Here is a 15,377-nt window from a genome sequence, read left to right as displayed (position 1 = left end):
TCCAGGTGCTTTCATGCTTCCGTGAGTCATTACTCATGCTCTTTTTCTCTGCTGTTTTCAAGATTCAGCTAAGCACCTCCTCTGATGAAACCTTTCCTGACCCACTCAGGGAAGAAATAATCACTCCTGCTTTTGCACTTTGAGCCTTGCCCAGACCTAAAATTTGTCTGTGTCCTCAACTGAGTATGAACTCCTCGAGGACAGGAATATTGCCTTATTTTTCTTATTGCCATCATAAAGTCTGGCATATAATAGGTGATAAAAATAGAATGAATAGGGGCCAGCCTGGTGGCATAGTGCTTAAGTTTGCGTGCTCCACTTCGGTGGCCCAGGGTTCACAGGTTTGGATGCTGGGTGCAGACTAGCACTGCTTGTCAAGCCACACTGTGACAGCATCCCACATAAAAAGAAAGGAAGATTGCCACAGATGTTAGCTCAGCGACAATCTTCCTCAAGCAAAAAGAGGAAGATTGGCAACAGATGCTAGCTTAAGGCCAGTCTTCCTCACACAAACACAAAAATAAATAAAAATAAATGGAATGAATAAATATTTGTTTTCTAAAGAATATTTTTGTAAAAATGGGATTTTATAGGGTATTAGGGAATACACGGGGGCATTTGGAAGAGTTAATAACCAGAGGTAGACATTTATAATATTCCCTGGCGTCCCAGTGGTCTTTGTGTGAGAATGGCAGTGCATTACCTTCTTCTCGGCCGATGGTTACAATAGGACTCATCAGCTCCAGGCCCTCATTGCCATTGGCATTCACGGCGCGAGCCGCACACTGCACCCGGGAGCCAGGCTGAAAGTATATGGAGTCTAAAGTGATCATCTTGGATGATGTAAAAAAGGTGTCAAAGTCCACTTCTCTCATGGGGCTGGTCACACCATCAGGGCCAGCGGGAGCACTAATCAGCCATCGGTACTGCGTCAAAGTGTCATTGATGTTCTCACTTGCACAGATAGAGCCTGTCTTGTCATAGTCTGAATATTTAGGGTTGCAAGCCTATGGAAAACAAACAACTATGTTAGGGCCAGGGTACAGAACAATGTGGAAAGGATTCCTCTCAAGTTCTCTCTAGTATAGTGTTTTCACTGCTGCTTTTTCCATTTCTACATGCTAGTCATGCAACTTTCAAATTCCTGTCCTAGCCAGAATAGCTTTTATGAACTCTAATCTTCCATTTCAATCAGCTTCCATTTCTACCTCTAACTTGATACATGTAAAACTGCTATTCATTTCATCATCTGTTGAACCCTCCGGGTTGCCAAATCATCGTTGTTCTTTCTCCCTCTCTCCTCCTCCCCCCGCTTCTCTCTCATCTTTCCCCTACATCCAGTGGGTCAGTGAACTTGGTTGCCTCTTTCCCAATGTTTCTTAAGTTGGTCCCTTCCTTCCCCTTCCCAGACCCACCTCCCAGTCTAATTCAGACCCTTTCTAGACAAGTGACGCAGCTGCCCTGCTAACACGCCAACATAATCCCTCTTTTCACACCATTCTTCCCTGCAAGAACTCCCTGCTACCCAATAAACAAAGCCCACATTCCTTAATACAACATTTAAAGACCTCTATGACTTGGCACCAAATTATTAGGTTAATTCAATAAAGATTTATGTGTACCTATTATATGTAGGTCTTTATACCAGGACTGTTGTTATGCAAAAATAAATATGTCCCAGTCTTTGCTCACAAGGAGCTTACAATTTCGAGTTAAGAGAAGGCACATAAAAAAGTGACGATAATATGCCATTTTTAAACGCTGTTCCTCTAAATGTATCTTGTGTTGCAATCACTTCTTCCTGGAATGACCTTCCCTTATCTGACTCTTATCTTAAACTACTGAAATTCCACCAGACCATCCCAAGCCTTCCTTCACACGTGGAGGCGCAGCCTTAGCTAGTGTGCATCATTCTCATGATAATAACAGTCACATCTTGCCCTATAGTAGACTGAGTGATTCCTGTATATTTTTCTCTTCCTTATTTTTAAATTCCTTTAGTGCAGAGTTCAGCACATTTATTTTTCTATCAGTGACAGACTGTGAGATAACATGAGATAACACACTGTGTACATCAGTTAATAAACCTCTGTTAGATAAAGGAAGAAAAATCGGAGCTTTATTTGATTAATGTTTTATTTTCTTTTCCAAAGTTCAAAGCTTAAATCTTTTAGTATTTTCCCACTTTAATTTCTTCATGACAAAGCCAATACTATATTGGTTAATGTTTATAATTATTTTAAATAATTATTTTACAGTTTTCCTCAATTTTGTCAATTTCCTACTCACTGTGATACAGACGACAGGATAGCCAGACATGGGTCCAGCACTCTCTTTAGCTCTGAAAGTGTCATCATACATCAGTAAGGACACAATTTGAGGGACAGAGGGAAAAGTGACATCTGCCATACTGTTCATTTCTTCTATATACACAATGGCTTTGGTCATCTAGAAGGAAAAGATGTGATTACTGAAATATTTGACTCTTGGTGCTTCTATTGTACAGGACATTTCCCATGATGCTAGATAAATCTTTGGCTTCATTATGATGAAAACTGTCACATGCAGAGCCCCTGCAGAGTGACAGGCCCCATGTAGTTTGTTTCAGACAACACTGGCACCTTGGTCATATTTTATACTTCCCTGGGTTGCCCTGGGTTGGCAGCCTGAGTTGGCCACTGGTCCACTAGGTATTTGAGCTCTAATTTTTTTCTCCAAATTGTGATGATAGCTAAATCTGTCTGGGTGTTATGAAGTGGAAGATCCATGAAAAAGTCAATTAATTGACAGTGGAAGGAAAGTTGAAAGGCACTCTGAGAGAAGGCAGATCCTAGAGGTCATGTGATAGCAGGGCCGCACTGAAGTGGACGCCAGAGAAAAGCAAAGCTTTAATGAGCAGAGACCAGAAGCACAGCCTGAAGCGTAGGCAGAGGGAGAAGCTGAGTCACAGACAGAAGAGGAACCTGTGAACATCTTGTAGGGTAGCAGAATTTGCCACCACAAGATGTGTCTCTTTGGCATGAGGATTATTTGGGGCTGGTTATTTTTTTAGAAAACTTCAGACATCATCAAAGCTCTGAAAGCGAGGTATCAGTTACCGTTTGTAGGAGATATTTACATTTATAAGGGAAATCTGCATTTGTAAAGATGTCTCCCTTTCTGTACCAGGAAGAGGAGGATGACCTGATCTCTAGAAACGCTTATCAATGTGGAAGGCAAGGACTTAACTCTGCATAATAATCTTACTCTTGTTTACTGTCCTTTTCTGGTAACCTCCCATAACTGTCTCCCCACATCCCGAACATCCTTCTTCATCTTTAGCTAAAGACAGTATTTAAGACGATAACCTCGGCCCTTCTGGTGAGTTACCCAGTTTTCCTGGGCTTCTCCCATGTATACACGTTATAAAGCTTTGTCTGATTTTCTCCTGTTTTTCTGTCTCATATCAATTTAATTTGTAACTCAGCCAGAAGGACCCAGAGGGTAGAGGAATTGTCTTCCTCCCCTAGAATCTGCTCCTGGGAAGGTGACACAAACACCTTGCTGATAAATTTTCCTTAGCTCCTGAATAAACTTCCAATATCCAACTAAATATCACAGTTTCCAAATCTATTTCCATGTAAATTCTTAAAAGGAGCTTTTATGTGTTCCTTTCGCCCAAAAGAGTTTAATACAATGCTCCATAAAAGCAACAATAAAAGACATTTTTTATGTAATTAAGACTTTAGTTTTAAAAGTTACTTTAGGTTTAAAGGTCACAATTCTGTGAAAACTATGTTTATCTTGAAGAAAATTTGTTTGCTGATACAATATAAATTAAAGAAACAGAAAAAAGTGTTAGGACTGTAGCATTTTGGTCATTGAGGTTCTGGACATCAATTTAATAAAGCTAGGATGAGTAGCTTTATTAAATTGGGAATTTAACAAGTGGGAATTTTAAGGGTTAGCAAGCTAAGCTTTGTGAGTTAAAATGTGTGTTTTAATGAGTTGTAGTACTGAATTAATTGTCTCATCTTTGTGCTGAGATGATGCTTTTTCACTGGAGGTTAATCTCAAATTCAATTGTTACTGAGACACGGGGAGGGTAAGTGGGCTGGTGTGGGGCTCAGTGACTATAGTTTTGGGGTTTCTATCAACAAGAGTTTTCAAAGAAAGAGATAAGAATTTCTTGATTATGATCTAATTGGAAGAAAATTTATTTAGGAGGTGAAAAGGGATTCTGTGCATCTCCTCTATATAAAGCTTGTCCAAAGTCCCATTACTTTATTGTACACTATGTGATGCTTATATGCATTATCCTTAATGAAATGCTGGCCACGAATTTATATCCACATTTTATTACTTACCTGCGTCTCTGCTATCATATTTTCATCAGGTTTTAGATGAACAGTGAAGGCCTCTCTCATCTCTCTTACCCCATCGAAGATTACTTCAATTTCAACAATGTGCTGGGTTTCTCCTTCTTTAAATTCAATTTCTATAAATGCAAAATCACATGTAAATCTTTTACATGTGAATATGAGAAGTTTTTGTCAAGCTTTTTTGACAAAGGCTCATAATGAGAAATACATTTTACATTGCGGCCCAGTGTATTTGTGTGTGTGTGAACCAAGTGGAATAAAAAGTTTAAACATATCACTTATTCTTACTATATTCATTGCTCTCTAACATTTTCTATTCTATTCCATTTTATCCAGAAGAAAATTCTAATCAGAGGCTACTAAACTGACTTCTTGATCCACAGTTTTAAAAAATGCTGAGTTATGGAATGGAAAATCAACAGGTCTAATATCAGGACATAAACAGATGAAATTGCCTCTCATTTCCCAGAATTTCCAAACCAATAGGACACAAGGCAAACAAATATGATCATAGGTATTAGCAAGTGTGAATAGTATTTACATTATATCTAGAAAAGCTGGATATAAAATTGTTGAGATTTTTAATATCATATTAAATTATATTTTTTTTTTTTTTTTTTTTTTTTAAGATTTTATTTTTTTCCTTTTTCTCCCCAAAGCCCCCAGGTACATAGTTGCATATTCTTTGTTGTGGGTCCTTCTAGTTGTGGCATGTGGGACGCTGCCTCAGCGTGGTTTGATGAGCAGTGCCATGTCCGCGCCCAGGATTCGAACTGACGAAACACTGGGCCGCCTGCAGCAGAGTGCGCGAACTCAACCACTCGGCCACGGGGCCAGCCCCTTAAATTATATTTTTAAAAGACTTCTTTTTGCTGCTGATGTTAATCTCGAAAACTTAGAAATCTTTTTTTAGATAAATGTTAGTGGTATTTTTTCTCACACCCTTGTCCCTCCTCACTAGAAAGAATTGCTTCATTGTCACAAAAACAAAATCCAACTATAAGAATGCTATTTTTAACCACCAATTTCAAAATTAATAAAACATTAAAAATTAATTGATTTTGTTGAACTTATGAGTAAACAGCTGACCACACTATGAAACTTAGATAAACTACTTTGTTGGTTTTACCATACCTTTTGAGAAACCACCTCAGAAGAGAAATAAAGAATATAATGAATAATCATTCCAATTAGAGAAGATAACAGATGCTGCTTTCTGATGTGATTGCAGTTCCAACATTATAATTCTAAATTACAAATCTTTTAAAATGTGGCAGAAGAAAATGTATCTCCAATGTATTTTTCTTTTCCTACTTCTATTTTTTATTGTCAATTATGAAAAAGTAAGCCAGATTCATCTTTAAAATTTGTTCTGTTTCTAGATACAGCCATGATCCACATTAGCCTTAGCACATTCTACAGTCTGGGGTTTCTCATACCCTGAGAGAGCTTATGGTTCTTGTTCCAGAGGATGAAAGTGGCTGATCATCTGGCCCACCACTTTGTTTGCTTTGACCTGTGTGATGTATTAAAAATTAGTTTCTAACATTTAAAAATCTGGGGATTTCATAGGAAAATACATATTTTTTTTTAGTTCTATTTCATTTTTCTGCCTAGCAACTGGCTGTGGTCAGCTGGCTATGAGAAGAGTCTTTTCTCAGCAGCAAATGGACTTTCCAGTTCAATAACATTTCCATCACTCCATTTTTCCCTCACTTCACCCTCCCTTCACCCTACTTCACCCATTTTCAATGCTTGTCTTAACCCTGTAAGCGTTCTAGCTTTGTAACCCTCTGAATTATACAAACCCAATCTCTAAGAAGTTAAAAAGTTAAGAATTTATTGTAAATTCTTAAATTATTGTTTTCTTAAAGTACACTTGCTAGATGATAGATGGTTACGTTTTCCCAATCACTTTAGTCTTTGTCATTTTAGAAAGTTTTAGCACAAAATAGATTTTAACTTCCATTCTGTATTTAATTTTTTCTGTTTATTTGCAAAGGACTTACCTCAGTTTAGACCATAAAAGAAGAAATTAGAATATGCTTCAGAAAAGATTACTAAATTTTTATTATAAACAGCATGTTGACATTTATGGGATAAAAGAGACATAGATTGATTTAATGTTATTTAACTTTTTAAACTTCATTTGTTGGTTTACTACATAGATATAACTTTATTTCTGTTTTAGCAAAAGGAATTGTTTTATTTCTAAAAAAAATTTCTGTTAATGGTCATATTGTCCATATTTAGAAGGTGTTTCCTTCATGTCAAACCTACTCATTATAGAAAGACTTATTTTTGATTTTATACTTTAGTAGCTAATCAGGGTTTTTTTCTTCTCTTTTTTGACTGTATGTGATTTATTTCAAACATATTATCATTCTTTACATAGAGAATAACCTGAGGATAACTTTGAAGCTGTATAGTAGTTTATCAAATTTTTGCCATATATGCATAGAAAATACAAGCTCCTTGGTAGAAGACACTACTTTTTTCTATTGTCTCATTGAATTTATTACTGATTCAGTAATAACTATCAGTGACTTTCTAAATTTTGTTCACAAGTTAGGAGATCAAGAAGAATGCCTAAAGCTCTGTGATCATCAGGAACTAATGATTGTTGGTAGTGAGAGGTAGGAAGCTAGAAGCAAAGAGGTAAGTAGAACTCCAAATAATTCATAAACTTAATTTTGAACATCAATTTATGTCTATTCTGTCAGCCAATAATTCATAGACAGAGAGAAGATCTGATTTGTTTTCATTACTCTTAAAAGTAAGTGGTGAGGAGAAGTGACTTCAGCATCATGGCAGTGAGCTCTTCTCTAGACTCTCCCTCAAAGATACAATGAAAAGGACCGTCATAAACCAACAAAGGACATTCACAAAACACAATAGATGTCTGAGAGATCTATGCAGTCATATGTCTGATAGTGGAGGTGCTGGACTCCCAGGAAGGCAGTGTAAGGAGGAAAGGGAATCTCCTTTCCCTCCTTGAATGGCAGTGATCTGGGACATGGGACCACATATGACTCTGAGAGGAGAGGGGGAAAGGGCAGCCCTCTGTGGGAATGCCCTCATTCTTGGATCTGCCTCTCAGCCAGTGGGAATGCTCCACACCAAGGAGGACAAGCAATTTCAGGGGTGTCTTCACCAAGCCGAGCACCCCAGGAAGGCAGACAATGAATGCAGAGCAGAAGCACCTCTGGGATCATACATGAGAAAGAAAGTGCCCCTCCCCCCACCTGTCGAACAGCTCAGCTGGTCGACCAGACCAAGAAAGCCCAGCCAGAGCACCTGTGTGCCTATCTGTGTGAAGCATTGACAGCCAGCAGGCAAACGCAAGTGAGTCCCGTCAACACAGTTTCCAAAGGACAGGCACAGCTGCCAGGGATCATGGCAGGCTCAGAATACACAGCACCTCCTACCCCCCACCAAGTGGCAACAGGTGGAATCTGAGACCAGACACTAGCACTATGCAGCAGCACACATCCACCCCATCAAATAGTATGAAGAGGTATATTAATGTTCCAGACCAGAAGGACAATGACAAGTACTCAGAAATCAATCATGAAGTCACAGAAATTTACAATCTAAATGACAGAGAATTCAAAATAGCTATTATAAAAAACCCAATGAGTTACAAGCAAACTCAGAAGGACACTTCAATGATATCAGGAATAAAATTAATGAACAGAGGAAATTCTTCACAAAGGAGATGGAAACTATAAAAAAAAAAAAAAACAAGCAGAAATGTTGAAGATGAAAAGCCAAATGAATGAGATAAAGAAAAATCTGGAGTCCTTAAATAACAGAGCTGATACTATAGAGGACAGAATTACCAATTTAGAGGATAAAAATATAGAAATGCTCCAAATGGAGGAGGAGAGAGAACTAAGACTAAAAAGAAATGAAGAAATTCTCTTAGAAATACCTCACTCAATTAGGAAATGCAACATAAGCATTATAGGTATTTCAGAGGGAGAATTTAGGGAGAAAGGAGCAGAGACCTTGTTCAAAGAAATAATAGCTGAGAACTTCCCAAACCTGGGGAAGAAGCTAGAATTACAAGTAAATGAACCTAATAGAACCCTTAATTACATCAATGTAAAAAGACCTTCTCTAAGGCATATATTAGTAAAACTGGCAAAAGTAAATGACAAAGAAAAAATATTAAGGGCAGCAAAGCAGAAGAAAATAACCTACAATGGAACCCCTCTCAGGTTTCCAGCAGATTTCTCAGCAGAAACATTACAGGCTAGGAGAGAGTGCAATGATATATTGAAAATTCTGAAAGACAAAAACTTTCAGCCAAGAATACTCTACCCAGTGAAAATATCCTTCAGCTACAATGGAGAAATGAAAACTTTCCCAGATAAACAAAAGCTGAGGGAGTTCACTGCCACAAGATTCCCTCCCTACAAGCAATGATCAAGAAGGCCCTCATAACTGGAAAAAAAAAGAGGAAGATTTACAAGGCTGTGAGCAAAGGGGTAAATAGACAGAAAGATTCAGAAAATTGCAGCTTTCTATCAGAACAGGTTAGTAAACACTTAATTATAACATTAAAGACAAAGGGAATGAAAGCATAAAAAAAAACCCTTATAAACACATCATTTTAATCACAAGCTCACAACACAAAATGGAATAAGTTGTGACAACAATAACGTAGATGGGGAAGAAGAAATGGATGGAACCTGTTTAGACTAAGGAAATAAGACGTTATCAGAAAATGGACCATCTCATGTACAAATTCTATTATACAAACCTCATGGTAACCACTAAACAAAAAATCAGAACAGAGATACAAATGATAAATAAAGAGAAAATGGAGGAAACCATCATAGAGAACCACCAAACTGAACTGGCAGTCAGAAATATACGGGACAAGAAACAAGGGAAATACAGAACAACTGGAAAATAGGTGATGAAATGGCAGTATTAAGCCCTCATATATCAATAATCACTCCAAATGTAAATGGATTGAATTCTCCAATCAAAAGACACAGAGTGGCTGGACAGATTAAAAAACAAGACCCCACTATATGCTGCTTCCAGGAAACACATCTCAGCTCTAATGACAACACAGGCTCAGAGTGAAAGGATGGATGACAATACTCCAAGCTAATGGCAAACAAAAGAAAGCAAGTGTTGCCATACTTATATCAGACAAAGTAGACTTTAAGATAAAAAAGGCAATGAGAGACAAAGAGGGGCAGTATATAATGATAAAAGGGATCCTCCATCAAGAGGACATAACACTTATAAAATATGTGCACCTAACACAGGAGTACCAAAGTACATAAAGCAACTACTAACAGACCTAAAAAGAGAGATTAACAGCAACACACTAATAGCAGGGGACCTCAACACCCCACTTACATCAATGAATAGATCATCCAGACAGAAAGCCAACAAGGAAGTAGTGGAATTAAATGAAAACCTAGACCAAATGGACTTAGATATGTATAGAACACTCTATCCAAAAACAGCAGAATATACATTTTTCTCAAGTGCACGTGGAACATTCTCAAAGATAGACCATATTTTGGGAAACAAAGCAAGCCTCACTAAATTTAAGAAGATTGAAATCATATCAAGCATCTTTTCTGACCATAATGCTATGAAACTAGAAATTAAGTACAAGAAAAAAGTTGGGAAAGTGACAAATATGTGGAGACTAAACAACATGCTAGCAAACAACCAATGGAACATTGAAGAAATTAAAAGAGAAATCAAAAAATATCTGGAGACAAATGAAAATGAAAATACACCATACTACCTCATATGAGATGCAGCAAAAGTGGTTGTAAGAGGGAATTTCATAGCAATACAGGCCCACCTTAACAAACAAGAAACATCTCAAATAAGCAATCTTCAACTACACCTAACCGAACTAGAAAAAGAAGAACAAACACAGCCCACAATCAGCAGAAGTAGGGAAATAATAAAAATTAGAGAAGAAATAAATGAAATTGAAACAAAAAAATAGTAAAAAGGATCAAGGAAACTAAGGGCAGTTTCTTTCAGAAGATGAACAAAATTGACAAACCCTTAGCAAGACTCACTAAGACAAAAAGAGAGAAAGCTTAAATAAATAAAATTAGAAACGAAAGAGGATAAATTACAACAGATGCCACAGAATTACAAAAGATTAGAGGGAATACTATGAAAAACTATATGTTCACAAATTGGACAATCTAGAAGAAATGGATAAATTCTTAGACTCAAACAACCTCCCAAAACTGAACCAAAAAGAAATAGAGAATTTGAATAAACCAATCACAAGTAAAGAGATTGAAACAGTAATCAAAAACCTCCCCAAAAATAAAAACCCAAGACTAGATGGCTTCTCTGAAGAATTCTACCATACATTCAAAGAATATTTAGTACCTATCCTTTTCAAACTATTCCAAAAAGTTGAAGAAGACAGAACTCTTCCTAACACATCTTATGAGGTCAACATCACCCTGATCGCAAAGCCAGACCAGGAAAACACAAAGAAGGAAAATTACAGGCCAATATCACCGACGAACATAGATGCAAAAATCCTTAGCAAAATATTGGCAAACAGAATACAGCAATACATTAAAAGGATCATAGACCATGATCAAGAGGGATTTATACCAGGGATGCAGGGATAGTTCAACATCTGAGAATCAATCAATGTGATACACCATATTAACAAAGTGAGGGATAAAAAACCACATGATCATCTCAATAGATGCAGAGAAAGCTTTTGACAAGATCCAACATCAATTTATGATAAAAACTCTCAACAAAATGCATATAGAAGAAAAATACCTCAACAAAATAAAGGTCATGTGTGACAAACCCATAGCCAATATTGTACTCAATGAGGGAAAACTGAAAGCCATCCTTCTGAGAACAGGAACAAAACTAGGGTGCGCACTCTCACCACTCTTATTCAATATAGTACTGGAGGTTTTGACCAGAGCAACTAGGCAAGAAAAAGAACTAAAAGGTATCAAAATCGCCAAGGAAGAAGTGAAACTCTCACTGTTTGCAGATGACATGATTTTATAACAGAAAACCCTAAAGAATCCAATCAGAAAACTATTAGATATAATCAACAACTACAGAAAAGTTGCAGGGTACAAAATCAACTTATAAAAATTAGTTGCATTTCTATACTCTAATAACAAACTAAGAGAAAGAAAACTCTAGAATAACAAACTAACAGAAAGAGGACTCTAGAATACAATCTCATTTATAATCACAACAAAAAGAATAAAATATCTAGGAATAAATTTAGCCAAGGAGGTGAAAGATTTATACAATGAAAATTAGAAGACATTATTGAAAGAAATCGATGATGACATAAAGTAATGGAAAGATATTCCATGCACATGGATTGGAAGAATAAACATAGTTAAAATGTCCATATTACCTAAAGCAAACTATAGATTCAATGCAATATCAATCAGAATCCCAATGACATTCTTCACAGAAATAGAACAAAAAATCCTAAAATTCATATGCAGCAACAAAAGACCCTGAATAGCTAAAGCAATCCTGAGAAAAAAGAACAAAGCTGGAGGCATCATAATCCTTGACTTCAAAATATACTACAAAGCCATAGCAATCAAAACAGCATGGTACTGGCACAAAAACACGCACACTGTTCTGTTCTGTTCGGATCAATGGAACAGAACAGTAAGCCCAGAAATAAAACCACACATCTACAGACAGCTAATCTTCAACAAAGGAACTAAGAATGTACAATGGAGAAAGGAAGTTCTCTTCAATAAATGGTGCTGGGAAACTGGACAGCCACATGCAGAAGAATGAAAGTAGACCATTATCTTTTGCCATACACAAAAATTAACTCAAAGCGGATTAAAGCCTTGAAGGTAAGATGTGAAACCATAAAACCTCTAAAAGAAAGCTTAGGCAGTACACTCTCTGACATCTGTCTTAGAAGGATCTTTTCGAATACCGTGTCTACGCAGGTATGGGACACAAAAGAAAAAATAAACGAATGCAACTTCATCAGACTAAAGAGCTTCTGCAAGGCAAAGGAAATCATGAACAAAAAGAAAAGACAGCATACCAACTGGGAGAAAATATTTGCAAATCATATATATGAGAAGTGGTTAATCTCCAAAATATACAAAGAACTCATACAACTTAACAAAAACCAAGCAGCCTCATCAAAAAATGGGCAGAGGATACGAACAGACATTTTTCCAGGGAAGATATACAGATAGCCAACAGGCACATGAAACAATGTTAAACATCACTAATCATTAGGGAAATGAAAATCAAAACTACAATGAGATATCACCTTATGCCCATTAAAATGCTATAATTACCAAGACAAAAACAACAAAAGTTGGAGAGGATGTACAGAAAAAGGAACCCTCATACACTGCTGGTGGGAATGGAAATTGGTGCTACCAGTATGGAAAACAGTATGGAGATTTCTCAAAAAATTAAAAATAGAAATACCGTATTATCCAAAGAACTTGAAATGAACAATTCAAAGAGACTTATGCACTCCTATGTTCATTGCAGCATTATTCACAATAGCCACGACATGGAGGCAACCCAAGTGCCCATCAACTGATGACTGGATAAAGATGCGATACATGTATACAATGGAATACCACTCAGCCATAAAAAAAGACAAAGTCATTCCATTTGCAACAACTGGATGCACCTTGCGGGTATGACGTTAAGCGAAATAAGCCAGACAGAGAATGACAAACACTGTTTGATTTCATTCGTATGTGGAAGATAAACAAACAAGTGAACAAAGAGAACAGATTAGTGGTTACCAGAGGGGAAGGGGGTTGAGGGCTGGGCATAAGGGGTAAAGGGCACATATATATGTGACTGACAAATAATCATGTACAACTGAAATTTCACAATATTACAAACTATTATGACCTCAATAAAACAAAATTTCAAAAGTAAGTGGTGAAATGGTCCAACAACTTGAAGAAGGAGATGCACAGATGAAAGGCATCTGTAATGGGCTTCTAAGGCCCAGAGAATTCATGTCTCAGTAGTTGCTATTTCACCCCTCTTCTAGTGCCCTCCACTAATAAAAAGTTTTCTAGCTTGAAGTTTTAAATTATTGGTGTTCTATAAACTAAAACAGACTATCATCTCAGCTATCACACACATTTTCAATGTAATAGAATATTCCAGGAAAGTTATTATCTAATATCTGATTACCATAATGAAGTAAAACCCATTGAACGTTAAAGCAGATTCAAAACAGAGATCACCTAGCCCATCTACTCAAAATTTCCCTAATACATATACCTTTTAAGTCACAAAAGAAAATCCTGGAAATAAATTTCATTGTCTTTGTTTTTCTGAAGGAGATTAAATTGAAGGAGTATGTCTATTTTCATCTCAATTGGATATTTCTCTTCTTTTTTTCAAGGGCGCCAGCACGCAGTATGAACATGACCCATCTGGAGACAGGCCTGGGAGCCCCCGTACCTTCTGAGACAGGGTGATAGTCTTCTCCAGAGGTGGCTGAGCCGTCCTTGGTGTGGACTCTCACGGTGGAAACCTTCGAGGTGTCTCCTTGGCGAATCACTGGAATTTTTATAATCACCGACTGTCCTGGTTCTTTGGGTTCGCTGACGCTAAATTTCGTTTCTCCAAACTTAATAATTGTCTCTACAATTGTGGGAAATACGGACAAATTAAATTGTAAGGGGAATGCTTTTTCTTCATTTATGTTTCTTCCATATGGGGGGAGCTTAATTATATTACAGTCCTGGCTTCTCTCTGTCCCCTCACCCAATATTACTGGTGAGTTAGGTGAAACTGAGCACGAATAGCCCACCTCCTTCCTTGGGAGTTAACTAGCTCCCAAAGAGCACGTGCTCTGGGTAGTCTCCATATGCCAACAATTTCATGGGAGTGAGCTACGGAGAGTGGGAGGGGAGGGAGGACACTGTTGGCTTGGGACTAACTGCACCCGAGGGTGTGTGAGGAGGGAAGGGCAAGTATGAATGCCTGGGATTCAGACTTTAGATATAAACCACATTCTCCAACATCAACTTCCAGTTTTGATGGTTTATTTCATTCACCATTTGGTTTAATCTTTTTCCTATTTCTCAAGTACTTTAAAACCCTAGACAGAAAGAAGGGGTTATTTTCTGAGTCATCTAAAACTTTAACATAGATGGATTTCAGTTCCCAATTTACAGTTGAGCACAAGAAATGATTTCTTACTATCAGCATCATCTCGGATCCTTATCAGAGTTTCATTTTGTTCACCAACTGCAGCCCCAAAGGGAGAGCTGCTCTGTGGGGTGCCAAGAACCAGGCGGAGTTCCTCTACCTCCTCATACAGTGAGTCGTCCATCAGCTCAAGGATACAAGGCTTCTCTGTCTCACCTGGAACAATAATAACGACAGCAGGCCAATCATATCCCATAGGCCAAAAAGGATACATCTGCAATTAGATGTGAGCGCCACAAGGGCAAGGATATTGCTTTCCCTGCTCTATCAACGGTGCAGAGAACACTGTCTGGCATGTAGTAAGCCTTTAATAAATATTTACTGAATGAATGACTACCATGTTTGAACATATGCAACAACAGGTCCCTATTTATACAGGGAATTTCTTCAATGTCTGTCTTTAAGTTCTGTCACTCATCTTAGAAAGCAAAGGGAAAAAAAGCAAATGCCAGTTTTGTTTATGAATTTCTAGCATTATGATCAGGAAGCAAATTTAGAAGGCCTGTGCTGGTTGGTCATTCTTAATTTGGCCACAGTACTAGTTTCTAATACAATTATTGGATCAAAGTCATCAAACATTTTAAGACTCTGGATACATGCTAAAGTGTGACATCTATATCCTTCCATTTCTGTCATTTGAACACTATCTCTGAGCACTGTGAAATCTATACATTTGATATGCCCTTACCCACTGAATAAGTTTTTTTTTTTTTTAGGGGTGAGGAAGATTGGCCCTGAGCTAACATCTGTTGCCAATCTTCCTCTTTTTGCTTGAAAGTTGTCATT

The 15,377-nt window shown here is 37.4% G+C and overlaps 1 protein-coding gene across 1 annotated transcript in view; it reads right to left on the bottom strand.

Annotated features, from left to right (window-relative positions):
- FREM2 (FRAS1 related extracellular matrix 2) overlaps nucleotides 1–15,377 on the bottom strand; it is a 169,792-nt gene that overhangs the window by 27,239 nt on the left and 127,176 nt on the right. Inside the window, exons 10-14 of the mRNA XM_008527156.2 lie at nucleotides 14,583–14,747; nucleotides 13,839–14,021; nucleotides 4,347–4,477; nucleotides 2,290–2,448; nucleotides 704–1,007 (exon numbers count right to left, since the gene is read on the bottom strand). Of these exons, the coding sequence (XP_008525378.2) occupies nucleotides 704–1,007; nucleotides 2,290–2,448; nucleotides 4,347–4,477; nucleotides 13,839–14,021; nucleotides 14,583–14,747 (942 nt within the window). The remainder of the gene's footprint in view (nucleotides 1–703; nucleotides 1,008–2,289; nucleotides 2,449–4,346; nucleotides 4,478–13,838; nucleotides 14,022–14,582; nucleotides 14,748–15,377) is intronic.

The sequence above is a fragment of the Equus przewalskii genome, chromosome 16, assembly GCF_037783145.1.
Source record: "Equus przewalskii isolate Varuska chromosome 16, EquPr2, whole genome shotgun sequence".
In the NCBI taxonomy this organism is placed as follows: Eukaryota; Metazoa; Chordata; class Mammalia; order Perissodactyla; family Equidae; genus Equus; species Equus przewalskii.
This window is presented reverse-complemented; position numbering and strand designations above follow the sequence as displayed.